This window comes from Amphibalanus amphitrite, unplaced genomic scaffold, assembly GCF_019059575.1.
Source record: "Amphibalanus amphitrite isolate SeventyFive unplaced genomic scaffold, NRLGWU_Aamphi_draft 001903F_arrow, whole genome shotgun sequence".
In the NCBI taxonomy this organism is placed as follows: domain Eukaryota; kingdom Metazoa; phylum Arthropoda; class Thecostraca; order Balanomorpha; family Balanidae; genus Amphibalanus; species Amphibalanus amphitrite.
Window position 1 is genome coordinate 5,917 of NW_024883396.1, and position 23,101 is coordinate 29,017.

The following is a 23,101-nucleotide window of genomic DNA, read 5'->3' on the forward strand; positions in this document are numbered from 1 at the left end:
GCCATTACCTCGACCATATGCACCATTAATATCCCGGTCTCCAACTGGTCTGAGCCGACGCGGAAACCCTGAGTCGATATGTCACCGTCATATGCCAGCTGTTTTTGCGGATGAGGACATTAAATGGTCGCAATATCTGCCCAGACAGGAATGCCAATGGTGATCGCCGGATGCAAAAAGTCGGCCGCCGCATCCATGTGACCTTCTTATGATGATGTATCAAGCTATGCTATCGACCCTCTTGCTATGATAGACGTTTTGATGCGGGAAGGGTATAGGAAGTTGCCGAAGGTGTGGGTGGTCGCGGTCTGCGCAGCGGTCGCGATCTCACCTGTGTGTGTCCGCTGGTGGGCCTTGAGGTGGGACGACTTGGTGTAGACCTTCTTGCAGCCGGAGAAGAGGCACTTGTGTATCCGCCGCTTGCCATCTGGCGAGGAGTCGGCGCGCGCCGGCCGGCCGTGGCCCGCCTTGAGCGACAGGCCCGGCAGGCACGAGATGAGGCCGCCGGCGCGCGACGTGAAGCGCACCTGGAGCGTGCCGCGGCCGGCCAGCCGCGCCGCCGGCGGCCACTCGGGACTGGAGGGCGGCGTGAGCGAGTGGGCCAGCAGCCGGCCGGCGGCGTCCTCCATCTCCGAGTCGCTCTCCGACTCGGGCTCCTCGGTCTTGACGCTGGCCGTCTCCCAGTTGGCCGACGAGCCGGAGCTGACGCTGAGCGAGTCGAGCGAGTCGCGCGACGAGAACAGGTACTCGCCGTCGTCCGGCTCCGGCTCCGACTTCCACCGCGCCGCCGCCGAGTCCAGCTCGGACGGCAGCTTCTTGTACGACTTGAGCTTCGGCTCGTCCTTCAGGTACTTCTCCATCTCGTAACATGTCTGCAAAAAGGGGAGAAACATCCAGTCAACGTCTGTCGCCCAAACACAATAACGATCAGAGCCTCAGACTAATCTAGTCACGTAATATGATTGCCGAGTTTTCCTGAGGCGACGACGAACTACTGCTCAGCAAACCGACGGCACAAGACCATAATGCAATCGAAGAACTCTCCCAATGCGATAACCGAAGTCTGGGGGAATCGCCGCCTTCCAGAGAAGCAGTCAGCTGAAACTAATGGGACACGACAAGTAACAGCATATTCAACAAACATGCCATTTGAAGAACACCCGAGCCCCTCGCCACGCAGAAATTCGAGCGAGCACTCAGCATTACCGGATTGACTTTCACATGAATAAATCCGTCGGCGACGAGAACAAAGAGCTAATGCTGACAGAAACTAGTGGCGGATGTGTCCCGAGTTTGTGATTTTTGACGTCGGAAAGTTGACAGCCCGTCTGCCGGTCTGCCCCGGAGATCCTGCATCGACAGAGCTCCACAGCCTTTGTGGAAGCTGTTGACGGCCGGGACGGCGATCAAAGTTCTTCATGGAAAAGTTGCCGGTCGGACACAGCGGCGCGTGAACGTGCCGGCCCGCTGAAGCTGCGCCGGTAATGGACGCGGACGTGCTTCACTGCAGACCAGACAAAGGCACGGTCGGAGAACTGGAGGGATTTCGGGGGAGGCTAGAGGGCAGTCGGCGAGATTCGTAGATTCTCAGACGGGCGAGACGCCCGCTGAAGTTACGGCGCGCGTGGATAGTTCTTTTGGCCTTCCAGTCTGAGTCGTGGTGAGTCTGCCGACCGGCGTCAGGTCGTCGGACCGGGCCGGCGCCATCGGCCGCCGCTCGACATTAGCACCGGCCCCGTGCGCCGTCCACGCGCCACCTGACCCGACCCCGTGGCGCCGGACCTTCGACCGGCAGCGGTCGGCTCACGGACGGAGCCCCGGTACGGGACACGGCTCACGGACGGAGCCCCAGCACGGCTCACGACTAGACACGGGCCCGACCCCGGCCAACGCTACTTTCCGAGGCGGCGCGCCGAACTTTCCGGCAAATTACAGACGCGGCGCAGCCGTGACAAAAAACGGCGCACCGGCGCGGCGGCGGAAGCGGTGTTTATTGTGTCTGGCGAGCCGACACCGGAACCGGGCTACGCGACAAGCTCGCCGCCGTACCAGCTACCCGACCAGCCAGCGATAAATATTGAACAGGTGCGTGAACCATTCACCACCTGTATGAAATGGTGCCGGTAAAGTACTATTAAAGTGTCAGGGCTACATGAAAGGCGTGTACATTTTCAATTACCTACCAGCAGCCATTTGTCGATTTGAATGGCGGAGTGATTCACCGAGTCGTTATTTCAGAGAACTCAGACGTGCAAATAACTGGCGAAAGGTTTGCATGTCATGAGGACATTGAACAAATGGCTTAAGTGGCACCAGCGAAATGACCACAGTTCATGAACCCTTTAAAAAACTCCTGCTACGGTCCTCCTTAGTCCTTACATCAAGAGAATGAATGGCCCCAAAATAATAATGTAGTAAAGAAACAGCCAAAAATATATCCACCAGTGTGTCAACTTGCGAAGGTGACAAAGTTCCGTCATCGACACGGCATTAGACCCGCGGCGGCAGTGGCACGAAGGTGGCGCTTCCGTGCGACGTAAAAAGCTCGTGATCTCGCCCCGGGGGCGCGCTCACGCGACCGGCGCGGCGGTGCGTGCGTGTGTCGATATCCGGTGGTGGTCCACGCGCCCGGCCGGCCGGCCGGCGCCACTCGGCTAATAAGAGCCCGGCGGCCCCGGCCGAGTGTCATCAGTGTCACTACTCGACACGAGGCACCGGCCGGCCACCTGTGAATCAGACTGGGCACGCAGGGCGCTAATTAGATTGACCGATAGTATAATAAGCGCGATAAGTCCCCATTTGTCCACTTTCGCAACGGGTAATGCATCAAAATCCGGGCGCCGTCCTCATGCAAGCAGTGTCCATACACAAAGCCAAACGAACCCACCCTTGCAGCGTTGCTTGTTTTCGGAATAAGCTCGGCATGACTCGGTCAATACGTAATCTACAGCTCGAGGTAACGTAATCCATATTTAGCTCGCAGAAAACGCGGCGTATTGAGCGCGGTGCGACCAGTTCGGGAGATTCTCCGTACGTGCGCATTGAGCGGCCGTCGACTGCCGCCCAGGTGCCGGTGAGCCTTTCAGCGGACTGGCGCCAGGTTCCGATCTATATCAGCGCCGTAAACGTCGTGCCGGGCCGGCCGGGCGCCACTTCACTCCCAGCTCCAATAACTCGCGGCCATTCCGGCGCGACAAGTGGGCGGAAATACGGCGAAATACGGCGCACATGACAAACGACTGCACGGCGACACTGCGCCCGCCGGTAAGGGCCGATCGGCCGCCGGCGTCGACGACCCGACGACCCTCGCCGGCAGAGAGGTGAACCCGTGCGACCAGCCTAACGGCCCACTGTCTGCCCCCCGGCAGTCTGGCGGGGAGGGACCGGTGGGGAACCGGTGCTTGCAACCGCATCGCAACCCCTCAAATCTAGGCCGACAGAAAATCAATAGTCTGGCGGAGAATCTGGGGAGGATGACAAACACGGCCGCGAGGCGGAAGTGAGACCCAGACACGCATGCGCTCCCCACATGTGATTTGAAGCGATGTTGGCGATGCATATCCAACATCCGAGGGGCGAAGGGGACTTAGCTAAGGGGCAGCCATTTCCAGGAAAGTTCGATGGGGTCCGTGCCCGTTGGGACCAGGACGACAATCCAACCCTTCAGTGGCGATCAGGAATTCATCCGGCACCGCGCGGCCGGCGGCCGAGTCCATTTTTCGGCCATCGCTCTCGGGCCGATTGATGACGGTCGGCGGGCCGATTGATGACGGTCGGCGGGCCGATCGTCGCCGGAACGGACGGCCGATGACCGATCTGCCGCCGGTGGTCGAGTGATTGGAGAGGTACCGCCGACAGCCGAGCGAGGTGGGGGTGGTTCCCCAGCTCCAGCGAAGAGCTCCTTCACAGGAAGAGGGCGCGCGGTGCAAACTTGAAGTTGCAACTGGCTGGTGTAATTGAATTACAGCGCAGTGGACGATCTAATGCAGATTGAATCAGAAGCTGATTGATTGACTTGTTCAGGCCTGACGGCATTTTTGAATCGCTGAGTGCACCGACTGCGAAATTGTTTTGTGAAAAGGGCTCAGAGTGTGCTGCAAAGACATTATTCCGAGGGTGGCTGAATGCCTTGAGTTATTTTGCGAGTTACAACCGATCAGTCAGGATAACATCTGCAAATAAATTTACGGATAGAGATCTACAGCAACGTTCAATAACCGGTAGTGGAAAACACCGCGTGATGCTTTATGTTCCGCCGATGCAGCCGTGGATTCGACTCGAGAACATCTATGTGACTTTACAAAATGTTCACCGGCGATCTGTCTCCCTTCCTAAGACTTTCGGCGCCCTTTTTCATGCTTCCATCCGGATCATCCCAGCATGGTCACTGAAGCGGCCCTCAGTAGTCAGTACCACTGTCCAGTTTGTCACCCCATTTCCCATCCACCTTCTCTCCAAAAATCCTGCAGCCCAGACTGATGTGGGCGCCGTCCCACAAACTCTGCCCCCCCCCCCCGTCCCTGGAGTGGCAGGCGTGGGAACAGGTGCGCCGTCCGTCCCAGGACCGGCCCCCGCCCGGCCCACCGCACCATGCTGAGAGGGTTCGCTGTCCCAGGTGCGTGCCGCGTGGGCTCTCAGCGCCTCGCCCGACCTGGGAGCCGCTGTGTGGGTCGGCCGTGCAGTACAGCGTGTCGTGGGGCGTGAGGGTTGGGGCGAGGTGAACACGTGGAGACTGGGGTTACGGGAGCGTAAAACGCGAAACTGGAAATAAGTTTCAACGAAGCTTTCGGTGCGCTCATCTCCAACCTCATATTGTAAATTCAATAAGGCATACACTGCCTTTGAACTTAGTGTTTTGAACTAAAAGAACGGGTGATTTACAAACAGATTCACTATCGAAAGCAGCTGATATTGTCCCGGGTATTCCCTGGGGCATCAACGCGTTATCAATATCGAGTGCGCCAACGCCGTTCGCCACTCTGCCGGCTCGTACGCGCCGTGTCAGCTCCGACCGTGCCCAGGCGAGTGTTCGGGCCGGGCAGGTCCGGAGGACCACCCACGGCTGGGTGGCCCGGTCCGCTCGTGCCGGCCCGGCCCTCCCAGACGGCGCGTGCGGCCACTCTGAATGGAGCGCGGTCAACGGGCGGAACAGACTCCCATTGTGCCGGCGGCGTCAGGCCCGCTGCAAACAGCTCCATAAACGAGCTCCGTTGAGGGCCACGTCCGATACGACGGCCTCCGAGTCGCTCACAGCGGCTGGAGGCAGCTCCCGCTACGAGCTGATGACGTGCGGTGACGGGACGACGGCAATTCATTTCGACCGAGTTGGTTTGGAAAAGAGATTGACCGGCTCGCCAGCGATCTCTTCCATCGGCGTTTGTCAGCAAAAGTGGTGATCATTTGTGTTTGATGAGCGACGACCATAATCGTCGGTGATTCACAAGTTCGGAGCTGCGCAACTTAGCCGTCGGCAATTGGGTGATGACGTCACAATGTCGTCACGATGGCGTCGTGATGACTGGTCGCTCGAAGGTCGTTTTGGGCGACCACCGAAAGCAGTGGGGAGGGAGTGGGTTTTGCTGCGCTGTGTGGACGGTGAGGTCACCCTCGCTGCTGCAGGCTCGCAGCGCGCCCGCAGCACGGTCACGGTCGCTACTGCGACTGCGCGGCGGCTGGGACTGGATTCACTCCGTGAAGGTCGCATTGGCTCCGAGCCAACAGCAGTACACACCAGCGGCCGGCACCAGTCACGGCGAGACGCTCCGGCGCCGGGTGCGCGCAGCCGGGCACCTCTCGTGGCAGGTGGAGTCCATCACCCACCGCCGGCGCAGGCAGACCACCCCGGCGCGGCGCGTGCCGATCGGAGAGAGACCGTCACCCGGCGGAGCGGCGGCCAACCGAGCGGCGACCTTCGCCAAACCGTGACCGAGCGGCCGGTCATGAATGTGCAGCGGGAAGTTCAAGGACGACAGCCGGTCCTGCCGGTTTGTTTTATCATGCAGGCGGAGATCGAATGCATTGAGCTGGCCGTAGCTGGATTAGTTAGTTGCAGCGGCCTTAGAGGAGGACATATAAGGACGTGATCGGCAGTGGCGAATGAATATTAACATCGCATGCGAGAGGCGATTCATCTTAGGCGATACCAAGGCGTAACAATATCCAGAAAACTCGAGAGAAAGTCTGAATGAAAGGAAACGTTGGCGCGACTCGCCGGCCGCAGTGGCTTCCGCTGCTGGCTTTTTGCGGTGAGCAGTCTGACGTCCGCTTATCTTCCTCTCCGCGGTGCCAAGAACAGCAGCCGGTGCCGTCACTCGACGTGTGACGAGAGTCAGAGCTAACCTTCAGCAAGGGCGCCGGCTTGACCTAGGCTGACGGCGCCCCTGAGCCGCGAGACGGACGTCGTGCATGCATGACGGGGCCGTCAATCTGTGACATCATGATGGACGCTGATGCCTGTCGATTTACTGCCGATTTATGCCAACGGATTGACTCCTATCAATTATATGCGTGAGCCCGCTGAGTGGTGATAAGAGCTGGGAAGTTGAAGGCTGACACACCATCTTCACGCAGTGTCCTCTGGCCGTGTCAGTGTGTCACTGCAGGCAGGCCGAGCTGCGTGCCGCCGCCGACAGCGCCATAAACACAGCCCGGCCCTCCCACATTCTCACACGTCAGTGGCGCGCGGCGCAGCGCGACATTCGAGGCGGCCTGGTATGCGCCGCGCACCACCGACGTACGCGCGTGCATGCACAGTGCACACTGCACCGGCTGCGGCGCATGAGGTCAGATCGTCAGACAGGCGGCCCGCCGGGGTGCACCTGCTGTGCCCACGCACCATTGCGCCACGATTACCCACGAGATGACGTGCGATGGGGGATAAAAGTCGCACCGGCGGCCGTTAGGGCGGTTTACGAGACCGGCGCGGTTGGTACGGTGGAGACACGGCTGTGTACAGACAGCTCCAGCAGCCGAGACACGGCTCCGCGGCGCCGCTGAGTCACGGAGCGGGCCACTCGGCGACCCGGCCGTGACTCAGCGACTCTGTGCTACAGCCGTGACCGGCCGGGCCGCGCCGGCGAGTCACGAACCGGTCACTGAGTCAGTACCCCTGCCCCGACACCCACGCACTGGACTGGACACAAGCTACCCCTCCCCTGCCCCCGCCGGGGACAGTGACACACGTGAGACAACGCACCGAGGCGTGACGCGCGACACCGGGCGCCTCCGCTTCCGTCACGAGCGTAATTTTCCGGCGGCGGCGGCGCCACGGTCTGAGTCAGTCTGGCCGTGATCGGATGATTCACCCGGACCGCACGAGATCGATCTCTGGAGGGCACGCGCGGCGCACGGGACGCGGCACTGAGTCACGGCCCCGCTCACTCCCCGGGGGAGCCGGGTCACCGGGGCGGGCCGCCCGGAGCGCCGCTCGACCTCAGTCGGCCCGAAAACACGAGCACGCTCCGTGCACAGTGGGGAGAAAAAGTGACCCAAATGCGGGCGCTGCTGAATACGAATGCCTGACAACCACTGCGAGCTAGTTAGCGGCACAGAAAAATAGCGACGGAAAGGGCTTTAGAAACCCGTCATGCAACGAAGAATAATGAATCTGGGAATGCAAAGGGCTAATCAGACTGGTAGATAAACTGCAGTGCCGGAAATGAGGCGATGACGTGATCGGAGACACCGGAAACGCCTCGATTAGATCACTGCAACATAGCCGGTTCAAGGAGACAGCATTTCCGGCAAACAGCATTTCCGATACCAGCAGCTATCTTTCCGTGAACTGCCTTTACATCATTTCTGTGTAAACATTGTCGTTTATGTGCAATACAGTCGTGTAAAGCAAATCGTGATGAGTTTTTTGATTCAGTTCTTATATGTTTCCGTAAACAAAGGAAATCCTATGATGGTGGAACACAGCACGTCTTTAAATGTTGAACATTTCGTGCAGCTTTTAAATGTCGATGCATCGTGCGAGTCTGGGACGGCGGAAAGGCACGTCCTGTCGACGCCGCCGGACGTCCGTTCCGGTAGAACCACCACCGGAAGGCCGCTATCGCCACCGCCGCGCCACCACCGCCGCAGAGGGAGCCGTGTCGGCGCGGAACTCACTGCAGCCGGCGCTGGAGCCGCTGACCTCACCGACCTCAGCCGGGCCGCCGCGCGCACTGCCGGCCGTTCGCGGCCCAGGGGTGGTGACCTCCGGGGACCTCTGGTGACCTGCGGCCCCCTGCAGTGACCCGGGGCCGTGCTGACCGGCCGGGTCGGCCCAGAGTTCCCAGGGGCAGCGTGGTTCACAGAGGAGCCGCGCCTGAGGTGGTCAGCCGGTCAGCGGTGCGGCTGTAAAACAAACCATCAGCGCCACGGACCGAGGATTGATGAATCGGCCTCACATTGGTGTGTCAGCGGGAGCGCTAAGGTGGTCGTGACGTCTCGGCATCAGCGCTGCTCACCCTTGAGCTACTTCAGCCAGTGACAGACTCAGCGGTGAGTGGAGCGAGGTCAGGGTCGGGCCGGTCACGTCCTCTCCTCTCCCTGGGGATAAGGCAGCTGCACACTGCACGGCCCAGGCGACCCGTCCGATGGACACTTAAGGACGAGGGTGACACGACACAGGCGGGGGGGGGGGGGGTGACGACCCACAACACGCTGCGATATCTCCGTCACCAATGGCGGGGGTGGCAGAGCGGCTGTGCAACGCCCTGGAGACGCAGAGGTCACCGAGCGACCCTTCCGACGCGTCACTGTCGGCAAACAGTGGAGGACATCGTGACAGGATCGCAAACAGCCGTCAGTATACTGGGTCCCACACCCGGGAGCAGTCTTCACCTAGACGATCTCCGGGGTGATACAGACAGCCGGCTAGACAGCTGGCAGCGCTGGACAGAAGCCGGGTTGGAAACAAAGGCGACACGGTGCAGCGATGACAATGTCTTGGTTTTTGAGCCGGCCAACACCATGAGAACGAAACGACATCATCTTTGAACGACGAAAGTAGCCATGGCTGTAGCGAAATGTATAGTGGTCGCGCCGCACACCGGTGAAGGCGTCGGTCGAGTCGCTCCCGCCAGCCCCCTTTTCCCCTACGAGACCGACACGGCCAGTGGGCACCTTTTTGCGGTCCCCGGCAGGCTGGCGACATGACGTGCTCCTTTGTAGTGGAGTCATTTCCTGGCTGGCGAGACGGGCGGTCCCATGGCCCGGCGGCCGAGGGGGTCAGGGCGGCCATTTCGCCTCGGGCCACATCATCCACCGGCGCGGCAGCCGCCGAGGCCCAGAATAGCCGGCGCAGTGCGGTCGGACGGCGCCGCCGGCGGCGGTGGGGTGCCCGACGCACCGTGTCTGGTGCCGTGTCGTACCCCCGGACCGGCGATAAAACGGCACCTGGCCGCCGGAGGGGACATCATCGCGCCAGGAACGGGCGGCGAGACTTGGTGACCCAGCCAGGTGCGTTGCCGGTCGGTCGGACGCCTCCCCCCTCCCACCACACCGGGGGAATGACGTCAGCGGCGATGGGGAGGCGTTTAACTGCTCTGGCTACACAGGGACAATAACCACACTGCTATCCATTGCAGGGCGGCGGGCTGTCACCAGACGAGCCGCGGCCTGGCAAATATCGGTCGGGCGCGGTATAATGGATTCGCCGCCGGCTGTGTGGGTCACGGACCGACCAAATTGTGCCGGTAATGGCCGCCGGCTAACGCAATCACACCGCTGGCCGGCGGTTAAACGGCCGAAACCCCGCACAGGCCTCTGAAACGGGTCGGTATGGCAGCAGTCCATAGCATACCTCCTGCATGAAGGATTGAAAGAGCAGCGACGGGCAACGATGAGCTCATATGATCACAGTCATGACCTCAGCAAGGTCTCAGCAAAGCAGCCCTTATGGATGCAGCCTCGGTAACTCCTGCAGTGTGGCATTAGGCGCGACACCTCAGCTGCAACCTTTCCATTGACCTTTGGCATGATTTCACCACCGCGACCGATGACGGCACGCACTTGCACCCGATGTCCTGGATCGAGCGGCGGTCACCGGCGGCGGACGGGACGTCCGGTGTACAGTTCCGGATCGGTATATCTCGCGTGGGCTGGCCGACCGCAGGAGTCCCGCTCACTCGCCGTGTCAATGAAGAGGCGCTGATGTCAGCAGGATGGGTCGCTCCAAGAGCACTTCCGCGTCGGGAGTGCGTGGGCGGAGTGGCTAGTGTAGGAGAATACTCGACACAGGAGAGGCAGATAAACAGCGAACGAGTGTGGACAGGAAGGCTTTCAGCGTCGCTCAACACCTGTGTTTACGGGCGAGAGGTTCCTTCACGCGCGCGCCTTCCCAGACGCTACTCGCTCCGTCTCACAACTAACAAACAGGAAACGCCGGCCGGCGGCACATCCTGCCTCGGGCTCCAAACAGCCGGGCGGCCCGTCCCTCCGGTCGTGCGCGCCGCGCGCCGCGAGCCGACTGCCCCCTCAGGCGCAATCGGCGAGCTGCAGGCCGCGCCGGCAAATCCAGCCCGCGCCGCCGCTTTTAACACCACCCTCGGTGGCGGCATACGTGGCGCGTTCGGCGGCCGCTAATGCCGCATATTCATCACGCTGACGCCCCTCCGCGGGGAGAACGTGCGAGAAATGGTAACAGCCCGGTCGGCGGGCCGCCGCGTGCGGGCGGCTCAGCACATCGCCGCGCCAGATTCCGACTTCCGACGCCCAGGGAATGTGGAAATTGTAAACACGTGTTGAACAATCCGCCAGACGGAGGCATACAGAGGAAACAAAGAACGGAATTATGCTGAATTATGATCATTTGCTGGTAACCCTTCTGGAAGGCGGCAGCTTTCTCAAAATTGAAAATACCAACAAAATGAAATCCCTTGTGGACGGTTAGCCATCGAACATCTGAAATTGCTTGTGAAGTTGAAAAATAAATTTTCATTTTCGTCTCCAACTGCTGCTGCGTCCGGTGTGCTGCAGCGGCGATCGGGCCATCCCGGCGAGGAGGGTCGCCGTCTGTCGGTAACTGCCGGTCTCCGCTCCCGGGGCTGACCGTCCGGGGCGCCGGCTGACGTCACCGGTGGGCGCCGGGTGGAGGGCGCCGGCCGGTGACACCGAGAGAGCTCCGACAGAGCTACGACGCCGGCGGCCGCAGTAAAACGCCGCCGGGTCCCGCTGACCGGTCACAGCTCGTACGGCGGACCGCTGGCGCCGACGGCCACCGCTCGTCAGCCGCGGTGGACACCAATCGAGACGGACGGAACGGGCCGGCCGGCAGTCGGCGGATGACCCGGGTCGGTGGTAAACCGTGCTCCGAGTGGGGAGACACGTGCTCCGAGTGGGCCGACACGGAGTCCGGCTGACGGCGCCAGACGGAGGTCCACTCATGGGGGGAGATACATGGCCGGTGGGCTCTCCCGTGTGTCCGGTGCTGTTCCACTGATGCTGAGGGATGTGATTTAGGAAGTCCGCGGCTGAGGGATGAACTCGGGGTCCAGATCACCGCAGCCTGTCTCGGCGACGGTAGCCGGTCGTTAGGTCGGCGTCTATGGCGAGTCGTAGGCCGGAGTGAGGGTCGTTATCCCAGCTCATAGCACATTTTCACGGGGGATTGCTAGCTTCTTCATAAATGAGCTACCGGATTTTGAACTACCAGAATTTAGAAATATCCTGTGCGGCTTATGTTGCTTTGATACGGTCACTCAAATCAAGGGGGTGGACGAATTTCTCTGAAATCACATGTCAATTTTCTCAGTCACCCTCCACTGGCCCCCTGCCGAACCGATGCCCCTCATTTTCACTTGCCTCCGAGTTTTCCGCCGGAGGCCGGTCCGCGCGGACGGCGGAACCGAGCGGAATCGGGCCGCCGCGCCGTGCGGACTGCGGTCGCCTCGTCTGGCCATTATGCATTATTAGTGTGTGTTACCATCATTCCGGTCGAGCGCGGCGCTGGCCAACTATGGGAAGCCGTCGCACCGGCCGGCGGTTCGCGGGGGAGCGGCGGCGCGGCGGTTCGGCGGCGCGTCCGGCCGGCCCGGGCTGACCGCAGGCACGGCGCCGGCCCGCGGTATACGTCCATGATCGACCCGTGTTTGTATGCACGGACTCCCGGCTGCAGAGGAGCCTCGGAATGCCGCCCGCGGCCACCAGGTCGGGACGCTTTACGACTGGTTATCCCGGCCCGGACGAGCGCAGTAGACGCAGGGACGCCCGAGCGGGGTGCCGTGCAGTGAACGGGTTCGTTGCCATGGCTACAAACGAGTGACGGAGTGCCGTGCAGGCACCGATGGATGCTCTGTGCCGGAGATACGGCCCGAATATGACCGTTGGCATGGCAACGGACGGCCGATAGCTGTTAACAATGCCATGTTCTTACAATACACCGTCACTCTATGTGAATGAATGTCCTTTTCATACTAGAGGTCACCCATTCAAAATGCTTGTTTCGAATAATAAATCACAAAAAAGTTTACGGTTACATCGTGGCCCATGTTACGTCCTCTTTATGAATAAACATCAAAACGGTGACATTCATACCAGACAAGCTCCTATTACAATTTTCATCGTCGTTTTGTTTTCCCCCGCGGTGTCCCTGGCACAGGGCGACATCAGCACCGCCATTGATGAATGAGATTAGTCTGTCGAGCTGAATTTCATTCTCCTAATAACTCAGCTGTAATATCACGGCCGGGGAGAATGGGATGTCAGCGGGCCGGATGACGCCGTCGGCCCGGGGCCGGGCTGAGCGAGCCCCCGGGACCGCCGTCAGTGGGCACCTCCGACCGAGAGAGCACGACGACTATCTTAATTAGATTCACCGTCTCCCTGCTGAGACCTACCGATAACAAATGAAATTTGATTGCCAAAAATCCGCCCGTGGAGTCGGAGCGATGAGCGGAATGTGGCGAAATGTGGTAATTAGGACGGGCCTTCCGGTGATGGCGGATAGACCGGAAATGTGCGGCCGGTGTCGCGGGAGCCGGGCCGTGCCTCGCGGTGGTTCGTCCCTGTCATGTTCAACTGTCGGCCACGACAGCGGTCTGCTTATCCGGCTATCCGTCGGAGAGCGATCGGCAGTCGAGCGCTCAGCCGTACGGGTACGACCTCGCGGTTACGTAAGCTATTGTGAAGAATGCTCGTCCATTTGGCGATGGAGCCCCTGTCCGCCCCGCAGTCCAGTCCTCAGTTTAGAATCGTTTGTCTTCCTAGAGTCGGACAGCCGGGCCGTGTAGCGGATTATTGGTTTGTTCCTTTTCCAGCTCTCCACCGGCCGCCTGTAGGCGTAGCTCAGAATTCTGAGGCACAAGTCTACCAGCCTCTCCGGTTTGGAGTCGGGTTCCATTTTCGCCATGTTTATGGCTGGCGCGGCTGCGAATTCCAGTCGCCGACGTGAGACCGAACGACCCGAAAACCGCCGCCTCCACCACCCCCGCCGACTTCGGCAAATGTAACGGTCTCGTTCCCATAGTCAATGGCGGCGGAAACGCCGATGGAGCTGTAAGTGTGCGAATGTTTCCGGCGATAGTCGCTGACAAACTCGAGTCGTCTCGGCCCGGTCTGCCTCGGCTCGGCTCAGTCGTTTGGTCAGTGGAATGTGTAGCTTTCGGTCGGTGAAGAAAGTGAGACGGCCGTTATCAGGCTGCTGAAGTCGACAATCGACGCTCAACTCCTCGCTCGAATTCGGTGAAATGTGAATGAGAGGAACTGTTTGCAACTCGCTTTGCATTCCGTGGGTGGACATATGACCGCACATGGACAGCCAAGATCGGCTATGCAGCGATGGAGATATGTGCACGACTCTGCTCCAGGCAGCGTGGGCGGTATATCTGTCCGCGTTGTCAGCGCTCTGATGGCTGACCACCACTGCAGACTGCTAACCGGCGACTGTGGTTGGTTGAGGGGAGGCGTGGGCGCCCGCCACACCGCCAGCATGATAGCAGTGGGCGCCGACTGGCTCACGTCTGACAGTGGGGGAGGCAACACTGAGCGACCACACTGTCTGATGGCAGTGGACGTCTGACGGCTCACCGTCACGTTTGATGGGAGTGGGCACTGGACGACCACGTGAGCCCAGTCAGCCGTGAAGACCGTCGCCCGCCGCCGCCGTCACGCCGCTGCGCCGGGTCTTTGGCCGCCTCCTCGGGAGCCTCCGCCGGAGTGGGTAAATACCTGGTGGTTGTGGCGGTGGTAGTTCCGGGCGACTCACACGGACAAACTGCCGGAGCCAATGGCCCCGCCGAGCGGAAGGTATGGACGTGTGCCGCTCCAGGCGCATCGCTGAGAACGGCCTCAACGAGCTAAACACATTCCTACAGTGCAGTAACGGCAACGATGATAACGGCAAAGGCAACATAAGCGGAAACGGAAATAGCAGCGCTAACGGTGGTGGCAACGGCAAAGGCAGCGGCAACACCAGCGGAGCGGCGCAGGAGGCGGGAGCGCGGGTGGTCTAAAGTGTCTAAACTTTCTCTCGCCACTGACTTTCAGCAGGTGGGTCACGGTAAGCTAATAAAACGCGTGACTGCCGTCTCAAAGAAGAAAGAATGTGTTGTCCCAAGTCGAGGTGACACTTCATTCGAATTCCTTGAGTCATCTCCACGCAGCTGTGGGATGGACGAGCAGTAAATTCCGACAGAAAACGCTAATGTTGTACACAATTAATAAAAGTCATTAATTGGAATCGTCATATCCGCCGTCATCACCTTCCTGGAAGTTCACAGCTTTTGATATTCAAATCTCCTGCCTGTTCCTAATGAATAAGCTGCCGATTTGGTAACCGCATATTCCACAACAAACTGCCGCCACATCCTGTCCAGTCAGCATTTTTGCGCGGCGACGCCATCCCGGGCCGAGTGCTTCTCTGGGGAACCGGCCGGCCGGCGGTGGCGTGCACCGGAGCTGTTTTCGGTGCAGCGCGTGCAAGGAGCGCTCAAGGTCACGGTGCACATTCCGCGGCCGGATCGGCCGTCTATGACATCACACATTGATGACATCACCGCTGTGCACAGGGGCTCGCCGGTCTTAGAGAGAAGGCCAGCTCCGGGTTCGATCCTCCGGCTCCGCTCGGTTCGGGATGTGTTCGGAGAGCGGCGCCGGCGATAAGCGCTGTTGGATGACTGTGTCTGCAGGCGAGACATGATGTTGTGCAGCAGGATGCCCCATGTTAACCACAAACGAACCGTGCCCGATGGCGGAGGGCGCTGGGAACACTGATATGAGAAACGGGCCACCATGACTGCATCGGAGAAACCGCGCTCGTCCGCTAAGGTCATAGGTTCGATTCCCATCACCGACAACTTTCACAGGGTTTGCTTTCTGGTTCTGACCCGCTGTGGTTCCCAGCAGTGATAATGGTCTCAATGATGACATACATCGATAAATAAACATTCGTATCGTGTACTCGCAGCTGCAGCTCTACAAGATTGATGACAGCAACGTTGGCGTCCGTCTAAATCGAAAGTGTCTTTCTTCACCGCCGCCGCCGCCGCCGCCGCCGTCGCCGTCGCCGTGTCGCTGTTTACGTCGTCCGTCTACGGAGGTCTGCCGGGGAGCCGTCCAGACAGGGGTGATTCAGCGTCCCGTCCTTATACGGAGTCCGGCCGGGGAGACGCCGCCATTGGGATGCGGGGCGGTCAGCGTGGACCGACCGAGACGACACTGCAGCTCCTTAAACGGCGCCTCCTGAGCCGACTGGTAACGCGGGGCTGAGCTGGGACTAGAGAGGAGAGGAGAGGAAAGAAGAGAGAGAGAGAGAGAGAGAGAGAGAGAGAGAGAGAGAGAGAGAGAGAGAGAGAGAGAGAGAGAGAGAGAGAGAGAGAGAGAGAGAGAGAGAGAGAGGGAGAGAGAGAGAGACCTCTCGCCGGCCAACCTGTCCTCGGGCACTGCTGTCCGGCTGAACCCGCTCCGCCGTCCGTACCTCGGGCTACACCAATCTGCCCGCTGGGGACTGGGGAGCGGGCTGCCGCTCCACCGCGCCGCAGGCCGGACAGAAGCCATTCGCCTGATTGCCAACAGCTCCGGGACAGACGGAGACGGGCCAGACAGGTCAGCGGGCCGGGGAGAGCTCCGGGATCGACCGGAGGTCCCGAGACGCACCGCAGTGACATGGTCAGAGCAGTGGACGACGCCAGATGACAGCTTCGTGGAAGGCTTGATACATCGCGCCGATTTGTAGGAACTACATCTAAAAATTGTATAATCGTTGATGTTTCACTGGAAATGTGCGCGGCGGAGGTAAGCGGGTAACATGTTTGAGCTGTGGAGCACGCGCCGCGTGATTCGCTTCGTCCGGTGACCTTCCGAGCTCACAGGAAAGTGTGAGCTGTCCGGCCGGATTCCGGCATACCACGGCCGAGCCGGGCTCAGCTGCGCCGGCACATTCCCAGCCTCTGGCAGCTGCCGCCAGGGGGCAGGGCAGGCGCGTCGGCCGCTCCATTCATGGTCCGCCGGGCTCGGCAGTACGACCACCGCGGAAGTCACCGGGCGACTTCCAGTGGCCAAACCTGGAGCCGGTGTGGGCGTCTGGTGCCCGATACACCGGGTAGGGGAGAGATGACCAAGACGGGAACTGTCAGCCGCTCTGGCAGGCGGCGGCGGCGGCGGATCACCATAAAACCGCCGGCGGATCTCGGGATGGACATGACCATCTGTGCAGCCTACTACTGAAGAGTGACTGACTTCATTCCAGGACTACAAGGGAAGTTTTGATTGATCTCATCATGGGCTCGCTTGACATGTGTTCGACATGTCAGCTCCTGTCACATACATTCACTCGTCATCTAAAATTATTGCACTACACGTCATTGACTGCAGCCCCACTGAAGAAACGTGCCACATTTGTCATCGGTGCGCCCGAACTGCTTCATCAAGCTAACTCGGCGAAGGAATGGTCAGCAACGCAACGGAACACTTCCCCATCTGTCCATGCTCTCCATAACTGGGCTGGAGAGGCTCTGTGGTCTCCCTCTCCCTCCCGATCCGGTTGGACCAGCATGTGACGACAGTTATTGGTGACGTCATCATTATCCGACATGACTGCACGACACAATCCTCCGTCCGATCCGCCTGGGAACCGAGCCTGTCTCCTGCCAGAAAATATCACAGTCCGGTCCGGCATTCACCGGTGTGCTGGCCCTGAAGGCCGGCGTATTTGACCAACTTCTACCGGGGAGACAATGCCCCAGCGCGCGCGGTCAGAGTGGCTGGGATCGCGACTCGAGCCACAATACCACGGCCTATTTCGGTGTATTTCAGGGAACTGAGTTCCGGAGCAGAGCCGTCCCAGCCCCTGGCCCGGGCTAATTCTGAGACCTGCTGATGTCCAATCACAACTCCGCGGCCGCCGACGGGGCCGCTTCGAGGAGTTTGGAAATCCGATTCCGAGATTGACCCATCGACATGTGAACTAATGAATCGGTCACGTGATCGCTACCTTATACAGACCACACAGGGCGTTGGTGTTTATGAACTAAGCGTTCGCACCCATCACAAAAAAGTTGCCGATAGCCTGATATCAGCGGGCCGTCTAGACGTCGCGTCTGGTCCTCTCTGTCTCTTCCCCTCCCTCCGCCGTTCCCCCTCTTTCATCGTCGCTTCTCTGGCCCCACGCTGAGCGGAGTGTCAGCCAAGGCCGGTCGTGGATGTCACAGCTGACACCGTGAGTCACAAAGCACAACACTCGTCCGCTCACAGCCTCCGTAAACATTGCCTCACTGGATAGACGGCGCCCCGGACGGCCGCTTGTCCCATCAGAGACATCAGAGACAGAGACAGAGACATTGTCCCATCAGAGACGTCAGAGACAGAGACATTGCCCCATCAGAGACGCTCAACACACGCTGGATGTCGTGCGTTCGCTCGGGTAGGGCTCTGATATTCAGCTGTGTGAAATGTGTTCTGACGCAACTCTTCACGCTTTTGTGTGCGAGTTGACGCACCTCTGACGCTTTTGTGTCGTATTTTGACGCATCACTGCGGCTCAGCTCTGTGCGAACTGACGCACCGGCGGCACCTTTGAGTTCTGACGCACAACTGAACATTCAGCTCTGCGCGATCTGACGCAGAACTCAAGTATTCCACGTTTCAACCTTTGTGGATAGCATGATTAATTGTCTTTCCGTGATTATGAATTCGGTTTCATAAGCCGACTGCATTCTTTCCGTGCATGTTGCGGGAGGAAAATTTATGGCGGTAAATGGCCAGTTGGCATGGAGTTTCTGTGACAGCGTTCTACCAGAGACCACAAGATTTATGCCTACTCTTTCCTGGAATTCTGCGGTGGAAAGTGACAGTTCGATTGTCCATCGACAAAAAAATGTCTAATTGACCGCAGGTAACTATTGAATGACTATCTAGACAAATTGCAAGCGCAATCAAGATAACTTCCTAATGTTTCATGGGCGCACAGGTAGCAAAGCGTCGTCTTTTGATTCGGAGCTAAAAGCTTCATTCAATCAACTTTGAAGTTAAAACCATAAATGTGAATAAAAAATTCAATGTTTTCTAAACCCAAACTGAAGCTGATTGATGCGGTCAACATTCCACCGAACGAGGACCATAATTTCAGCCGTCGCAAGATCAGCCGATTTTCCCTAGTGACTGGCCTGACCACCTCCCTGGCTGCTCGGATATCTATGTACAAGGCTAAGACCGCAGCTTACAGGGCTCTAACAGGTGGGCAGAGCAAACTACACCATCATGCCGCCGCATTCCGCCTCCACCGGCGGACGTCCCGCGCGGAAGTCAAACCGAACCGTCTCGCGGCGCGCTCAGTTCCCACGGCTCTGGCGGCAGTGCGGACGGTACAATGGCCTCCCATAACGGCGTGTGAAACCACGCCGACGCGCTCCTAATGGGTTGGTGCCCAGGACACTTCCCCGCGCACTGCGGCCTCGCGGTGCACCCCGCTGGGCAGGAACCGGGGCGCAGGAAGGGCTCGACAGGTGACAGGCACCGTGGCCTTGGTGGAGGCGCCGGGGGCCGCACGCACCACGCGTAACGGACAGACAGCGTGGCTGAGGAGTGAGGGTGGCAGGGGGAGGGGAGGAAAAGGAGCGGGCCGCCCGAGCGGCAGTGCTCGGCCCATTGTTTTTGTCTCGCCTGATGAGTTTAATTGGTCCCGTTTATGCCAAACGCTCACATTTTGCAGTTGGGCGGCGATGCAAGATGCAGCATTATGCAGAGTAGGCAGGGGAGAAACGATGCCATCAGGACCGCCAAACGTGCATTTGTTTGTGCGGGGGAAATTTTGTAATAGTATTCAATTGGTTTACTTGGCGCATTATCGCGAGCCGCCGACCGCGAAGTTTTCGCATTTTGGTAAAACAGCTTCGCCATGCCTCCATAGGGGAGTGTGTTATCTTCGTGTGAAGGAGTGCCCCTGTGATTTATCGTCTCCACTCGTGCCGTAAACGAAAATCGATGACGAAAGAGGGAGGTGATTATGACTACTTCAATGGAAAAATGGGCCGCTGTGGGGCCGGAAAAGTCGAGTGCTCCACGCGAAAAGGCGACGAGACCAGACAATGAAAATCGTGCTCTCGCACTTAAGTAGGAAATCAGAATGCGAGCGCGTTTCCATCATTTCTTTCCCAAAATGCATGGCTGGGCCTGAATACGGGGCTTGGCGGCGCGCTGCCGAGGCGGCTCAGGGCGTGGGCAATAAGAACCGTCGCCAGGGGGCGTCCAACGGCATACATATTCGCGGCTTGGTAACATGACCCAGTGAATAAAACATGGCGCAAATGCGAGGAACCTGTACCGAAACCGACAGTCTGACGCGGCAACGACAGCAAACCACTGTGAGCGGTGGTTGCGCGACACGTTCCAATAAAGAACCCTGCACTGTCCCATTCAGTCGGTTCGTACGACTGCCGTATGTCACGGAACTACCTGAATGGCGCTCTCTCTGCCCCCTCCCGCCCGTCTCAAATAGTTGCACTGCGTCCTTGACCTTTATCGGAGTCATGACCATCGCGCTGGCCCATTGCGCCGTCTGGAAGCGGCGAGGCATTCGTTCCGCCCCGCAGCCCCCCGCGTCCGGATCAGTGATCTTAATTAAGCTTGGACAAAGGCCGAGAGCCAGCGTGAAAACTGATCCCATGGGAAGCATTCAACATGTGCGCACGATAAGGCTATAATAAATGTAATGAGTGATTGCTATAGGTATGGTCATTTAATAGTACAGGCCACAGAGGTCCGCTTCTTCATTGAAGTATCAAGTAGTCACTCAATGCTATTGCTATAACTGCCTTGTAAAAATGGCCAAAGCATAAAAGACGGCATAGCAGATGGCTCTCAAGCCTTGCCAGCAGCTGCCGCTGACCTAGATCGCCGAACACATCTCTCTCCACGGGTCAGTTCATGGTGGGATACCGCAGGTGGCGTCTGCTGGGGGACGGGCCTGGCGGCGATCACGGCACAATATGCAGCTGGAAAGAGCGGCCGGACACGCTGTCCCGTCTCTGGTGAACCTGGATTTTATTGTTATCGGGTGTGTAAAACCGGCGCCAGGTGGGCAGCGAGACGGGGAGCCCGAGCTGCGCCTCTCCTCCGTGACCCAGAGGTCAGGCGGCGGCAGATGGCGAGTGGAGGTGAACGGGCAGCTGAACATGCCGTCTGCGTCTGATGGAAGGTCTGTGGACATACATACTGTATCTATCCATAGCACGAGTGTCGTAAACAATTTTCCCTGGCCACGCCGCTATCATTTCATTTCAAGTTAACTGTAAAAAGTCAATGACAGTGTAAGTTTTCCTAGTTTTGTCAAACGAGTTTGTTACCGGGCGCCGATGCCATGCTGCCAACGATTAAGTACTGTGGAGCCTAACTTCATTAAACAAGTTGTCTGCGAACGTGAAAAACAGCTCTGCCTTTTGGGGACGGGGACCAGCTACAACACTGTCTCCGCGCTAAGCCCGTTTGAGATACGTCAGCGCGGCGTTTCTTCGGCGCGAGGCGCGAGTTCGCTATTTTTCCGCCTCTGGTTTTCTTCCTGTAACAAAGACATAAGCTGCGGAGCGTTCCACGCCGCGCAGACCCAATGGAGCCAGACGCGATTAATAAATTTGCCGGGGCTTCGTTAACGGCGCCAGCGCGCAGCACGGGCCGAATTTTTATGGGATCCGCGTATCAACGGAGCGGTGCAATGGGCGCAGTTGGCGGGGAGTTGCTGGCGGCGGTCGGCAGCGGCACAGCACACGGGTAAAACCTTGACGGACATTATATTTCACGATAGGCTGTTTTCTGAGACGGGGTACGCTATACGTTCATCGCGGAAGATCCTTGTCGGAGTTACGAGGACGCAGGTTCCTCCATCAGAAGGCCCTCAGACCGGGTGCGAATTTCCGGTTGACCGGTCAAAGGAGCTCCCCGGGCTCCTTCCGACACCCGGGACTGATAATGATGCACACCTCAGTGGGCACCAGAGTGGTGATGGATGGTGCACCGGAGTGGTGATGGACGGTGCACCATCACCTCAGGTTATGCCACGTACTTCGGCCGCCAAGAGCCTCACGCGGGTCGCACCCTCCCAACGCGCGCCTGCGGGGGTGGAGGCTGTGAGCTCTCACCTCTGCGCCATAGATCACCTGATGTCATGCAGGAGGGGCGCCACAGCTGCACCCGCCGCGCCGTCTGCCGCCCACACCCATTCACTGCGCTCCCAAGGCTACGCCCGGCGGTGACTCGCCCGTTTTCGAACACACCCGCTCGGCCCTGCAACGGCGCAACGGCGGCAGCGAGAGCGCGACCTCAGACGCGTTACCACCGCGCCTCGAGACCGGCGTGAGCGGTCGCCAGGGCAACACAACTCGACGCGAGGTCGAGCCTCGTTACATAAACAAGACGGTCGTGCAGGGTGCCCGAGAACGCAGCCTCGTCGCGGCGCTGCTGAATCGCTTGGCTGAAGGTGGTCAGCCAGGCATCACGTGTCGCCATGGCAACGGCAAACGACCGCGCTTCTCGGAGGCCGCGGACCTCATAGGAGCGGAGAGCGGCCGAGGGAGATACCCGGACGGTGAGCCTCAGCGGCGAGTGTTTATCAACCGGACCGGTGAGCGATGACCTTACTTGAGCACGCGCCGGGGCTGGCTGAGAGGCACTAACACCGCCAGATGTTGGACAGGCCTCCGGTGCGGCACAGTCGGGCTTACCTGAAACGACACAAAACGGTGTGTGGGGTAGGTCGGCTAAGTTACGCCGTTCAGACTCAGTGCGTCGGGTTGCCACAAAGGTGCCTGTGTGGGCGGGTATATTTGGGGCGAGAGGCGAGGTCGACAGTGCGCGAGGCACCAGGGCGCCATAAACAAGTTGGAAACAACGCCGTTCAGTATGCGAGCGCACGCCCACAGACAGACGGCGCCCTGAGTCGGACTCAGAGTCATGCGCTGGCCTTGACTCGACGCTAGCGACACGTAATTTCTCCACGAATTCACCCTTTCTGAGACTTTTCGCTGCGATTTTTAGGTGAGTCGTGTGTGAACAAATAGCCTTTTCCTGGACCGGGAGTTGTCTTTGACTCTGTGCCCGGGTGTCATCATGCACCGACTCGGCGCATGATATCAGTCGGGTGACAGACGGCGCGACTCTGACTCTGACTCTGACAAACCGCCCGACTCGGCCGCCCACGGCGCGGCGTGCCTCGGCGCTGACATCACTGACTCTGTAGTCAGAGTGGCATGACTCTGACTCCGCGCTGGACCAAGGCCAGCGCACCTGTCAAACCGGTCACGAGTCAAGCGCATGACTCGGCCCGAACGAACGACGCAGCATGAGGTAACCGCAGCATATGATGGGGTTTTGGCACTCCTTCAATGGGTGTAACTAATAAAAGAGTTTCATTGTATCACCAAACCACAATCGCCAAACCGTACATCAAATTCTTTCTGTTTATCGCGTTTCGAATCTTAACCGTGCCTCAGGCAGTCATCTCCTGAGAACCATCTCCGGCCATCTCCTCGTTTCTTTTCTTGGTGTTCTTTTCTCCTCCCGGTAATGTTTATATGTCTAGACGTCGGCTGTGTTTTGGCACGGTGCCAAATGCCGGCCTGACCTCATACATCATCCGTCGGGCCTCGGTCGGACCGGAATTGTTCTCTCCGCGCTGCGGTCGCCGCCG

At 59.1% G+C, this 23,101-nt stretch overlaps 1 protein-coding gene across 1 annotated transcript in view; it reads right to left on the minus strand.

Annotated features, from left to right (window-relative positions):
- Positions 1–224: 224 nt before the first annotated feature.
- The window catches only part of LOC122375719 (Krueppel-like factor 6), a 32,114-nt gene continuing 9,237 nt past the window's right edge, over positions 225–23,101 (minus strand). The window contains exon 2 of the mRNA XM_043355217.1: positions 225–872. Coding sequence (XP_043211152.1) covers positions 225–872 — 648 coding nt within the window. The remainder of the gene's footprint in view (positions 873–23,101) is intronic.